The 13,073-nt window shown below is 36.9% G+C and overlaps 1 protein-coding gene across 2 annotated transcripts in view; it reads right to left on the bottom strand.

Moving 5' to 3' along the window:
* The window catches only part of mbtps1 (membrane-bound transcription factor peptidase, site 1), a 29,373-nt gene extending 17,587 nt beyond the window's left edge, over positions 1–11,786 (bottom strand). Inside the window, exons 1-8 of one of the 2 annotated variants that reach the window (XM_088339665.1) lie at positions 11,650–11,786; positions 6,674–7,158; positions 5,148–5,411; positions 3,324–3,539; positions 3,128–3,238; positions 2,893–3,002; positions 2,476–2,592; positions 439–506 (exon numbers count right to left, since the gene is read on the bottom strand). In XM_088339665.1, the coding sequence (XP_088195791.1) occupies positions 439–506; positions 2,476–2,592; positions 2,893–3,002; positions 3,128–3,238; positions 3,324–3,539; positions 5,148–5,411; positions 6,674–6,890 (1,103 nt within the window). In that variant the 5' untranslated portion in view covers positions 6,891–7,158; positions 11,650–11,786. Of the gene's footprint in view, positions 1–438; positions 507–2,475; positions 2,593–2,892; positions 3,003–3,127; positions 3,239–3,323; positions 3,540–5,147; positions 5,412–6,673; positions 7,217–11,649 lie in introns of both variants that reach the window. The other variant, XM_088339664.1, reaches the window with a different exon arrangement.
* Positions 11,787–13,073: the final 1,287 nt, after the last annotated feature.

Below are 13,073 nucleotides of genomic sequence, written 5' to 3'. Positions count from 1 at the left end.
GGGGGTCGGGTTCTGGCATAAAATGTCAATAATTTAGTCGGGCCGGGCCAGGCTTCTTTCGCGCTGATTTTTAAAAAAAATTTCTTTGTGGGGGATCTGCACAGCATGCACGCTTTTCGCCTCGCTTCGGTCAAAGTACGCAGGGCGCCAAAGTTCAGCTTCAGGTTCACTTCAAACTCAGTCCATTGAATCAAGTAATTCATTCTGGCTCGGGCTGGTTTAGGCTTTTATATCCGCGGGCTGGGTTGGGCTGGATTATATAGGTCCAATCTTACTTCTACTATGAATGTTCCCATTGTGAGTATTGTTGATATATGTAGTTGGTTAGGATTTTAGCTAGAATACTGAAAATCATTCAGGATAATACAGAATTTTGGCAACAAAGTCATTATGATTTTTGCACAGTAAAACAATTGCGTTGGGCCATTAATGTCATACCCATAGAGAGGTCCGTCGTTGCCAATTGCAGAAACCATAATCACTTTATTGGCTGTGAGCTCCCACACCTATACAGAAACAAAAGAGAAAATAAGAAGTTGTACAGTAACTTCCAGCACTGCAAGAGTAAAAAAAATAAGTGACACAGAAAGGCAACACATTAGAAAGAAAATAATTGGTATTATCATTTTTATTTACAGAGGACATCTGACGAAATTAAGCCATTCCACTGAAAAACGAACTATGTTTTGAAGGTTAAAACATACAGTACTTAAATGTATTTGACCACCAGATCAGGTGGTTTAAAGTAGGGGTGTCAAACTCAATTGCACAGGGAGCAAAAACTCACCTTAGGCCGCGGGCCAAACTGGATAAACATTTTATGAATACACTAAAACTCGACTTTCTTTTAAACATGAATATGAATTAAGGGAAACAGGAATATTACTCCAGAATAAAGAAACTTAAACATTAAATAACTTAAAAAACTTTGCTCTCCATAAAAATCCCTCCAGTCAAAACTATACAATTTCAAATTTTTAAATAATAGAAATGTAAATAAAATTTGTGCTTTTCACTTTGGTAAAAACAAATGCTGTGTCCGCATATTCTTTAACTGTTCAAACTTTCTGTATCGTATGCTCTGCATTCAGGTTGTTCAGCTTACTCTGATGTTTTGTCTCGTAGTGCCGTTTTACATTAAAATCCATAAATACGGCCACATAAGCTCTACAAAGAAGACACACAGGCTTACGGCAATGTCAGTTAACAAATATTTAGCCTCTCCTTTGTCTAGAAAGACTGTTATCCGATCAACTTTTTGTCTGGCCAGTGTGAGGGTTTAGCATCCGCGTAATCAACGGCAACAGAAACATCACCCTGCTTTTCTCCGTTTAGCCTTCTGTTACATCGTTATAGATAGAAGTTCGTTCCTGGGCATTACGTCTCCGCTTCCTGACACTAAAGATTCACTGTTAATGCACTTGTCGGTCTTGTTTTTCAACTGGCCAACATGTGGTTTGTCAGTAGATAGTTTTAAAAATGGCTGCGCTCGTTAGGCTACAGCTAACTCGCTTGATGCGGGAACATATTTGGGTAGTCTTGTGGCAGCAGCAAAAGCGCTGCATTGTGGGATTTGTAGTTTAAAGGTTATCAGCATTTTATAGAGCCAAGCCATTATAGTAGATGTATATTAAATGATTTCACGGGTACGCCAGGCTGGATTTGGCCTACGGGCCGTGAGTTTGACACCTATGGTTTAAAGCTCATTCACCTTCGATAGGAAAAGCATATGATTCATGCTCGAGCCATGTTTTATTCATATGACAACATTATAACTTAAACGACTAATGCCGGTGTGTTCACTCATCTATGTGCTTTACTAAGCTCTGATGAAAAAGTTTCATTTTAAAACCTAATAATTCAAGTGAATGTGCAGAGGAGACAATTGTGAACACTAAAATTGTGTAATAGGCCACAAAAAACAAACAGTATCTTAAGTAAAATAATGAACCAACAACCCATATGGCCGATCCTTGAAAAAATTATAAACAGTTGGACTTTGCTTCTTAATTAATTTTTTTACAGACATTATGTTGATAAAAAGGCCATGTTTAGACTAGTGGGGGCCCATACAACATATAACAGCGTCCACTTTAAAGTATACATTTACATGGAAAACAACCTCACACCCAATTTAAGAAATTTCAGCAAGTCAAATGCTTTGTAAACTTACTTTGCCTGACGAAAAAATTAATGTAGTTTTTTTCCCAACACAAGAGAACTGCAGGCAACTACATTTAGTTAGAGGATGTATGCAAAATTAACTGTGTGTATAATGACGTACAGTAGATTTACTTGTGTGTTCCATGATTTATGGTAGATTCTGAATTTCTTTTACATTAATGACTTTCTAAAATGAACATCTTTAGTGGGGAATAAAGGCAAATTTAGTCAGAATTGCGTGTTTATCCGTTTACATATATAGATGTGGTACCCACGTTTTCCAACGTATCAACTCCTATGTAAGTGCCTGACCTTATCAACAAAAGGGTGATCCATGAAGTCAGGCCCACCAATGCTGAGGTTGAGAACATCAATCTTTTTCAATATCGCATAATTGAAGGCATCAAGGAACCAAGATGTGTAGGACACCTGAAAGGCAAAAAAACAAGCATAACGACCCACTACAAGATTAAAATTCCTTTAGCAGAGATGATCTGATTTTAGGCAAGCACCATTTTTGGAGTCAGGCACAAATATATATATATATTTGAATACCATTTACATGCTCAAATTACGACAATTTGCAGTGTTCAAAAAATATGCTAATCATGTTATTAGAACAGAGAAAGAAACCACCATACCCACACGGTAAGATAAACACAGGAGGGCTTTAGTTGGCCAATGTACTGCCCAGTTTTATAGAATGATATAATAACGCTAGTACCACACCTGGTTATTTGTGAATACTCTGAAGATATGCAGCTCAGAGTCAGGGGCAAAGCCTTGACACTCTCTCATACTCGCTATAACACCAGCTACGAATGTGCCGTGACCCAAACCTTAAAAGAGGCAAAAAAACAAAACAAAGGATTACACTTGTTGACATAGATTGGCGTAATACAGAGTCCTTGTTGACAGTCAAGACAAAACACATTACATCAACTAATCATATTGCGCTGGTTACCATCATCCAATGTCTTCTCATTGGTCCAATTAGTCCTCTCCTTCACATTCTTAAAATGTGGATGTTTCTCACTTAGACCAGTATCAAACACAGCCACTTTCACACCAGAACCTGCACAGGTCCACACGCAGAACGTTCAATGATGATGCTTTCTTATTTTGTGTTTTCCAAATCTAAAAAAACTGTTCCTACTTACCAGTGTGCCCCATCTGCCACAGTACATCTGCCTGGAGGATCTGTGCAACATGGCGGGGGATGGCTCGCAGAAGCCGGCGACTGGAGTGGCGCCCAGTTGAATGCCAAAAACCTGATGCCAGTGACAGACTGGTCCTCCGAAAAGACCGAGACGATTGCCAAGACTGCCATTTTGGCATCTTGTTGGTGGTGTTACAAGGTCCAGAGCCTTCAGCTGCTGGAGAAACAAGATGCAACTATTTCTTAAACGTACAGGTAAATACATTTTAACCTTAAAGGTGGGGTGCATCACTTGAGATATCCTTGAAAATTTGCGAGTAAAATATTTTCTCTATAATGAATGTGTTTGTTTGAGCACCTCTAAAAAAATGCACGTACATCATGAATGAGTTGACTAAAGATGCAATCATGACTCTGAGCCATGAGGAGGCGACAAAGCGAAACAAAGTCCCAAATTCCATACAGCACCTTTAATAATTGTTTTAAATCCTTTGTGGGAATTATCCCTAAATATAAATTCTGACTGGCATATGAATTGTGCATTTATGCAAGACACCTAATATTCCATCTATTTTGCAAGAGCAGAGGGCTGAACAGTCAATTATAATTCAAACGCATAACTCATTTAGGAAACAGCAGCAGATATCCACTGGGTCGCTTTATACCTAGGTGGTGCTTTCTAATCTTTTCTTTTAATTAAACAACAAATACCCAGCATAATCAATTTTTTGGAGTAATTGGTTATCTCAAAATGCTAATTGGTCACGAAAAGCACAGTCAGGCCCATGCGTTTTTCTTCAATCCCCCCGCTTCAGAGAATTTTTTAGCATTTTTGTACTATGCAGCTCCCATCTCATAACAGCTTTGTGCATAGAGGTACATTCATACGTACAATTGTGTGGAACTGTGTTTGTTTTGTCAGGCAAACTTGAAATGGTGATGCAATTAGCGTTCATGAAATTAAGCTTATTTTCAAGACATTTATTGTTTAGATGTACAAACATCAACAAAACTGTAAGAAACAGTGAACACTGAGACACCAGCACCTTTTCCATTGATTATTTCAAACTTCTGACCACAGAATGAGAGTAAGCATTCTCCCTGGGAACAGAGTAGTTTACGTGAACAAGGCATCCTATTTTTCATGTGAATTGTCTCCACCAAAATATATTTTATTTGATAAGAAATCGGCTCGCTACAGTTTAACTGTACGGGTCAGGTGTATCGACATTTCGTTCTGTGTGCATTGTTACAAAGAATGACAATAAAAGTAAATTCTATTCTTCTTCTTCTTCTTCTAAAAGTCAATGCCTCACAGATAGGATATAACGAGTTAATGCATAGTTTTTTGTGAAAGAGCTACAATTAAAGCATGGTACTTCATGTTGGGGCTTATTCAGTATCTTTGTGACTGTAGTATACATTTCAAAATAAAAAAAGCCCATAGGCAACAACAAAGACAATAACTAAATGACAGATAATTAAAAATCAATTCCAAACTTTTTCAAATAGATTTTTTTTTTTGTTAAAATTCAATATTTATTTATTTACTTGGCTAGTGTACATGAGAAAAACAACAATCTATCAATATTTTTGATATTTGAGTGAGCAATCACAGACATATTTTCTACGTTTCACCCCCACAATAGACAAATACATTTAGACACATTTTCAATATCTAGATTCAGAGCATTTAACTAGGCCGGTATTTGAACCTGTTCTAACCTTTTCTGGAAAAAAAAAAACTATACTGATTTAATGAATAGGGATTGTTTTGCATGTAAGTTTATCTTGATTATAGAAAATCCACCATTGTGAGACTTACATGGAATGTATTTGAGCGAACGAAACACTTTGCGCTGTGGCGTGACCCGCTTAATGTAAGGATGGTCTTCCAAACTCAGCAGACTACTGTACGAAACCTGTCGGATGTGGACCACATCAAAGTCACTGGGGAATTCAGAAGCCGGGTTCTCCCTGGGAACAATGTGCCACTCCAACGGTCCATCCTTTGTGTTCCGGAGAGCGCTGCTTATGTACAGGCTGCGTGCTTTAGCTGAGAAATACCCTGTGAATGCCACAATATACTCTAGAAGGAAAAAGTTGAAAAAAATGAGAAGGTGAATTCACAAGTAAATAAAGTACAGGTATATTAAGCAAAACATATGATACAATACAAACATCAAAGTGAACGGTGTCGTTATCTTCACCAGGAAATGTAGAAACTTGTTTTATGTTGCTCTAAATTCAGTGGTACCTCTACTTAAGATCTTAATTCGTTCCAGGATTGAGCTTGTTGCTCAAACTGCATGTGTAATGAGTACATTTTACCAGTATGAAATAATTAAAAACGAATTAATTCGCTCCCGCCCTCCCAAGAGCATACAGGTGAACAGCTAAGAAACTCATCTTTCTGTTCACTAAAAAACATTCAAATAGTAGTTATACCGGTAGATTAAAAAATTCCGATTCAAACAAAAAAGTTATTAACTAAATAAAAAGTGAGTTTAATATGAGTGCCGTAACAAATGTGTGCGCGTGCTGTGAAGGAAGAGGGGGCGGTTGCAGGGGGGAGTCACATGGATTGCATACCTGTCAACTTATGTTTTCCCCAAATTTTATATGTTTGTTGATCATTTTGCAAAAATGCAATACAACACTCTTAATAAACGATTTTTTAAAAAAAAATTCTAAAAAGCCCAATCTTGTCTTGCCCATTTCGGCTCTAATCCGGATCGTCTCGGTCACTGGTAGGAGACAACATCTTAGTAGATAGCCAATAATGTTGCGGTATTCTACATCGTCCATCTTGCTTTGGGTAAATTGTCTTGGTGTTGAGTTAATAAGGTTTATTAGCACTTAATAAGGAGGATTTGCAGTCATTTTTATGGAACAACTGGCGGAGGTTGACAGGTATGAGATCGAGAGACTTTTGACTGAACACTTAAAATGAAAGTTACTCCAACTTTAAAATCAACACACACACAAAAAAATGTTATTAGCACTGATGTTTGCTTTTTTTTCCTGTAGTAGTTTGCATGCGCAAACTAGACGAACTGATGCTGGCGGTAAGCAATCACGAGTGGTGAGTGAACTCAAGCGGTCTCTAGTGGTAGTCATAGAGACTGCTCGTGATCTGGATTCTCATTCGTATAGTGAGGTAGGTTTTTGTTAGAAAAAAAAAAACTTGTATACAGAAGTTCTTGTGTTTAAAGGTGCTTGTATAAAGAAGTACCACTGTACTATACACTAAAAAACTAAAAATAAGGAAACGTGAAAATACAGGTCCTGATTTCAAAAAGATTTCAAGGTTAGGTTTAATCATAGCTTACACTGGTGAGTATTTCTTACCATGTTCCACGACCTTAGAGGAGAACTCTAATTTGAGAGTAAGGTGGGAGTTGTTTGAGTTGGGGGACTCCAGGTTAGGATTTCGACCATGACCAGATTTTTCTTCTTGCAGTGGCTCCATCCCCACCAGAGGCAGGAAGCCTGAAAGGACTCCCATAATTATGAAGATCCACACTGGTAGTAGCAGCATCTTTCGTTTGAATATCTCACAAATCATGATTTGAGTATCCGTTTTGTACTGCAAAGCAGTACAAGTTTTCAGTTTTTAGCTGCTAAAATGTGTGTCAGAGTCAGGTCCAAAGTTCCAAAAGTGAATCCATGATTAAAATGCAGTAAGCAGCTATAAAAATTTCTTCCTGCGTTTTCTCTCCATGGCGGTAAACAATTGTGGAGTTCAGTGACACCGCCAGAGAATGAACATAGATGCCATGCTGAGGAGGAAAGTGAGAATCTCTCTGGAACTTTGGAAGAATAGGTGGATGGCACTACAAGAGACAACAGATGACTCGACATCAATAAATGATGTACTTTCTTTACTTAAACCTGAAAAGAGATGAGAAAACAAGAGTTGTGAAGCAATAAAGCAATGCAAAAAAAAAAAAAAACTAAATTACAAAATGCTGTTACTGTAAGGCCAGCAAAAACAGATGTGCAATCACTGAACCAGTTCTTTGTTGATACAATTTAAATAGAGTCCTGAAAAACCTTTTCACTTTACTTTTCTGTACAATAGAAAAATATCATGTTTACATTGAAACCAATATTTCTTACAATATTACAAAAAAACGCAAGCAACATAAAAATACTGTCTTGTGAAAGCAAACAAGAACTTTTTGGCTAAAGGTGCAATCTCTATAAAATCCTGAGGATTAAAAGCTTCGGGTTAAAAAGTGGACACTATTTTACCACGGCCATCTCAGCTTTCAAACCATAGTTACAATTGTGTCCCTCATTTCTGTTTTAAATGACTACCTTACAAGTTTTAAATCTTTTATGATTCATGAAATGTTTTGAGGCTGGATAGATTGCTCATGATTGCTCCCTTTTATGTAGAAGTTCTGTCTACTAATGACAGTATCCAGAAACAGTTTATAAACAAGTTCAGAAGTTTATAAATAGCAACTACAACATAGAAAAACAAAGTATACTAGCAGCAAGAGGCTGGAAGAAGTTTTTTTCTCACAGTAGCGGTAGTGACATTCCTGCCATAAAATACAGACCAGTGTATTCACAAGTAAACACCAAAGAAGACAATGTCGCAATTTGGACACACCCATTTACACACAAACCCTCTATATATGTTTTCCCACTGGCCAAAGCCACTAAACTATATGCGGACTCTTTCAGGCTTGTGTTCTAAAAAAATAACTTTCCTTGCGGTTTCTGATCAAGTATGGCTTTTTTAACCAATCTAAAAACAATTTGTGTTGATCAAAACCAAATTGTATTTTGGGACAGGCTATGCAGCTCTTGCATTACAATGAGAGCAGAGACAAAGAAAACCAAAATGGATGGATGTACAGGCGCTTTAATGAATTATGTTTGATTAACTAACCATGGTTTGTTTTTCATGTTTTTTTTTCACTATACAATGTTAAGCAAAATATTCCAGTCTTCGCTGGAATTGCAAATGGCTAATGCAAAGATTAATAGGAGTATTCATGTTCATGTTCAACCAACGTAACAATGACAATAAAGGCATATTCTATTCTATTCTATTCTATTAAAAAAATTTGATTGATAGCTGCAGTCCCCTAAGATAAACATCTAAAAACATTTTGACGACTGAAAAAGTATGCATTAGTAGACATTTTTCAAATAGAAAACAGTTTGCTCGCACAGTTGTATGGAAAAAGTCAGGCTGTTTCGAATATGAGAATATACAGTATCATACAGCGGGCAAACACAGTGAGATTTGAAAAAGTGTTATGAAGTTTGTAAATATAACAAAGTGTGCAATGATCGCTTAAACAAAAGTAGGCCTGGTGCATGCAAAACTCTAAATGATGGAAAACTACGCCTCATAAGCGTCCAAAGTCTTTTAGGGGAACGGTTTCCAATAAGCCTTAGCTTCAAAAAGTATGAGCTACATCAATCCTGCATGCGCCAACCAAATCATTGTCAAACATGTCCAAAACCTGAGATTAAATCAAGGTAAATCTTGCTGAGTTTCTGTCAATGGTAAATTGTATTTTCACATATCGATGAGTTGGCTAATGTAGTATTGAAAAGGAATGGTCACACTTTAAGTTCACGTCCGAATATTGTACACTGACATGCATTGAGAGTTTTTGTGAAAAAGTGCTAATGTCAAAGAAATGGGCATGTATCAAAAAGAAAATGGTCACAATTTTTGACGAGGTTCTAATTAAGTCGTATAAAATATACACCTAGAATATATATATATATATATATATATATATATATGCCCTGCGACTGGCTCCCAACCAGTTCAGGGTGTCCCCTGCCCACTGCCCGAGGATAACTGGGATGGGCTCCAGCACCCGCAGCACACATTTGATGCTGCCGTAATTCCATCCCCGCACCTCATTAACTGATTTAACAATAAAAACAAAGGGGAAAGCAGCACATTTTCACAAAGCTAGTGAATACATGCACAACATGTAGACTAGAGTGATTATGGACAATGATCAAGCTAAGTTGAGAAAATAACTTGCAATCTGTTTTTTACTCACACTGGTTAAACAAACGATTAAGCTCTGAATTTATTAAAAGTGAGTGTTTGAATAAGAAAGGAATTGAAAACCTGCAGCTCAACATCTGCCTCGAGGGAAATAGGGAGGTAGGTAATATTACTAACTGGTGAGCTAAATGATTGGTTCCTGCTTGTGGTGGAATTCATGCCAAGAATAGCATTATTACAGGGTGTCAGAAATAGATTAGCAGTTTTCAACACAGCAGAGAAGAATTAGATTTGGAGACTACTGGTCCCAAAAACCTAGTCACAATCGATGACATTAAAACTTACTAAGACAGTTCTTTAAAAAAAAAAAAATCCATGATAAAAATAAGTTTGCGTTCCACGACGAGTTGTCAAGGAATACACTTTTTCCCGTAGTACAGTAAGAATAAACCATGAGAATTCACAGTAAAATTACAAATAGCGCCCAATGAACCTTTTATTCATATGAATGACACTGATGCATCTGCCCATACAATTGATAACAATTATGGTAGATAATCAATAAAAACAACTCATTGGTAAGTGACACATCTATATTTCATACAAACTTTAAAAAGGTATGCATACATTCTACTTTGTATGCTCTTGATATACTGTAATGACTTCAAATGTAATATAGAACATAAAAATGGTTCCTTTTATTTGTTTGGATAAATATAACACATTTCTTAATAATAAGAATGTCCAATGCCACTTTTCTTCAGACCATTACAGATATGCAATTGTTGAGTTGCTAGATCCGACAGCGGATAACAATTCTATGGGAAAATAAAATTCCCTCCCATCAGCAAAACAGAATAAAGTTAAAATACATTAGTAAGTTAGCGCGTGTGCGGCACAGTTCTGAGGTCATGAGATCGAACCTTCTGTGTGGAGTTTGCATGTTTTCCCTGTGCTTGTGTGGGTTTCCGCCGGGTACTCCCGCTTCCTCCCACATTCCAAAAACATGCATGTCAGGTTAATTGGCCGGTCCAAATTGTCCCTAGGTGTGAATGAGCGAGCGAATTGTCTGTCCCCTGTGTGCCCTGCAACTGGCTGGCAACTAGTTCAGGGTGTCCCCTGCCCACTGCCCGAAGATAGCTGGGATGGGCTCCAGCACCCCTGCAACCCTACTGAGGATAAGCGGAGCAGATAATGTATGGACACATTATTTTCGTGAATATTGAATGTAGCCAATCAATCACACACACAGTAAGCCTACACAGCTGCCACTCTGTACATCTGTTTGTTTTGTTTTTTTTGCACTACTGGCAGTTCTCTTATACCTACCCACTCCTTTGCACATCTGTTCTCCTCTGCACTTGTTTACCTGACTGGCCATTTTGCACATCTGGTTAGCTGCTCCTCTTGCGCTCTTTGCACTACTGTATAATACTATACACAGCTATAAATTATTTAGCATATTATCAGTACTTCAATACTCTAACTCAGTACAACATTTATTTATATCTGTACATTCAAGACAACTGTGCGGGTCAGATGTATCGACATTCCGTTCTGTATACACGTGTAGAAGAATGACAATAAAGTATATCTGAATCTGAATTCTAATTTATAGTTGAGGATTGTTAAATGACCAATTGAGGGCAGCCAGTACCTTATTATTTAAACATGCATTTCTGTCTAACGTCAGTTCACCGAGTTCACCCATTTAAAAACATCACGGTGGGAAATGTTCGCTGCAATCAGATCGGCTGTCTGAATTTCTGTACCTTTTACTCTTTTTCTAGAATTGACAACCCTATCCCGGAGTGTCTTACCGATCTTTGAATAAAAACATTTAATATAACATACGCAAATGGACTAGTAAACAATCTAAGTTAATATAACTATAGCATTATTGACTTTGTTGACGCTATTCAAAATCGTGCGGGATAATACAGTCCCAATTTACTATATTTATGTTGTATTTAAACACAATTACGCGAGATCACTTTAATCATCTTCAGTAGATATGAATATTAGACATATTTACTGCGGACACTAAACAAAACAGAGGATGTTTAGAAAGTCAACTACTGTAAACAACTACATCGGGGTAAACATTGGAACCATCTGCAAATTAACCGTTTGCTCGATGTGCAATTAATGCTTTGCAATAACACAAAACGACTTTTATCATTTAATCCTGAAACATGGAGAGAAAAAAACATAATCGGAGACAGTAAAATATCACATGTATATAGCATATGCTAGCTAGCTATGGAAAAAAAGCATTTTTCTGGTAAAAAAGTGTTGTTTTTTATTAAAAGATGGTTACAATAATACTCACCGATATATAATTGTGTTTCCTCTGTGGTTTTGTTATTTAACTTCCTTGGGGACGCAGTTTCCGAACCTCGGTTCCGTGTTTAGCTGTCCGTGGACAAAAGCTAGCCGCAGTCATTACAGTACCTCCTTCCGCAGATTTCGTAGGGTTGTGATGATGGCATGCCAGGTCGTATTCATATTACGCTTTCAAACATAGTTATTACCTCTGGTCAAATGTTCGAATAGTGGCGGATTGAATTCATTAAAGTTTATCAAAAATGTCAAGTAATTCACATTACCAACTTGATTGCATCATTTTCAAATTAAAGCGCGTTGTATTAGAAAAGACAGGTTTGTACCTGGCAACCCAAGAACCTAAAGTATTTTGACAGACCATTCCGCACGTTGTCCACTAGTCGGCACTGTTTCCATAACGTTTCCATCGATAAAACTATTTTTTTCCTCATTGTTCAGTTTTGTATGAAAGCAAATTTTGGGAATATCGGGGTTACACTTATGTTTTTCTAACTATAAAAAAATAATTAATCGACCTGCAGTCAGGGGAGGCAAGCAATGTTCCCTCTAATTTTCCAAGGGTCCGAGCGTTCACACAAAGTCGGTGAGCAACGCTTGAAACAACAGTGAGCAACCATAATCCCAAGTGTGGCAAGATATCCAAAACTTGACATCAAGTTATATTTTGCTGAGTTTCCGGTAATGCAAAAAATGTTTTCTCTTTTGAATGAATTGACTCACGTACTATTGCAAAGGTTGTACGGCCTACAAATTGCGTTTGTTCTTACAATTCTTTCACAAAATATCCATTTCTTTTTATTTCCTGACATATTTTGTTGCATAATATTAACATTTTTGGGGGCTTATTTAGTCGGTTGTAAGATACACAACTGTACTTAATCAAATTTTTTAGTGGAAGTACAATGTTGGCAACACGACTCACTTGATATAATTGGAAATTATTTGAATGCAACACAAACTTTTTCTTCTTTTTTCCGTGTTTTTTTTCTACTTTTGTTTAAATTCCTTTAAAAAAAATCTCATTGTGTTTATTTTTTCCGAGCTATTACTTTTTTTTGTTCTCTATTTACATTTTTACTACATTTCTTTCTTTTCTTTTTTTCTGGCTTTTTTCTAAATTTTTCCTTCTTTTTTTCTCTTCCTTTTGTTTCTTTTTTTCTCAGCTGTTTACTACTTTTTAATTTAGGTCTTTTTTTTCTTTTTTGTTCTATTTCCCCATTCTTTTAAGTTATTTTGTGCATAATTTTACATAATCTTTACTCATGTTGGGATTAAAGAAGCAAAAACAACCTGAAGAGCCGTTTAGGACCCGAAAGAGCCGGTTCCTTTTAGTGAGCCGAGCCGAAGAAGCCGGTTCTTGACAAACTCTACTAACTTTACTCAACTTCGTTCTACTTCGACTCGACTTCA

The sequence above is a fragment of the Urocampus carinirostris genome, chromosome 7 (assembly GCF_059441175.1).
Source record: "Urocampus carinirostris isolate Australia breed hairy pipefish chromosome 7, RoL_Ucar_1.0, whole genome shotgun sequence".
Taxonomy (NCBI): Eukaryota; Metazoa; Chordata; class Actinopteri; order Syngnathiformes; family Syngnathidae; genus Urocampus; species Urocampus carinirostris.
This window is presented reverse-complemented; position numbering and strand designations above follow the sequence as displayed.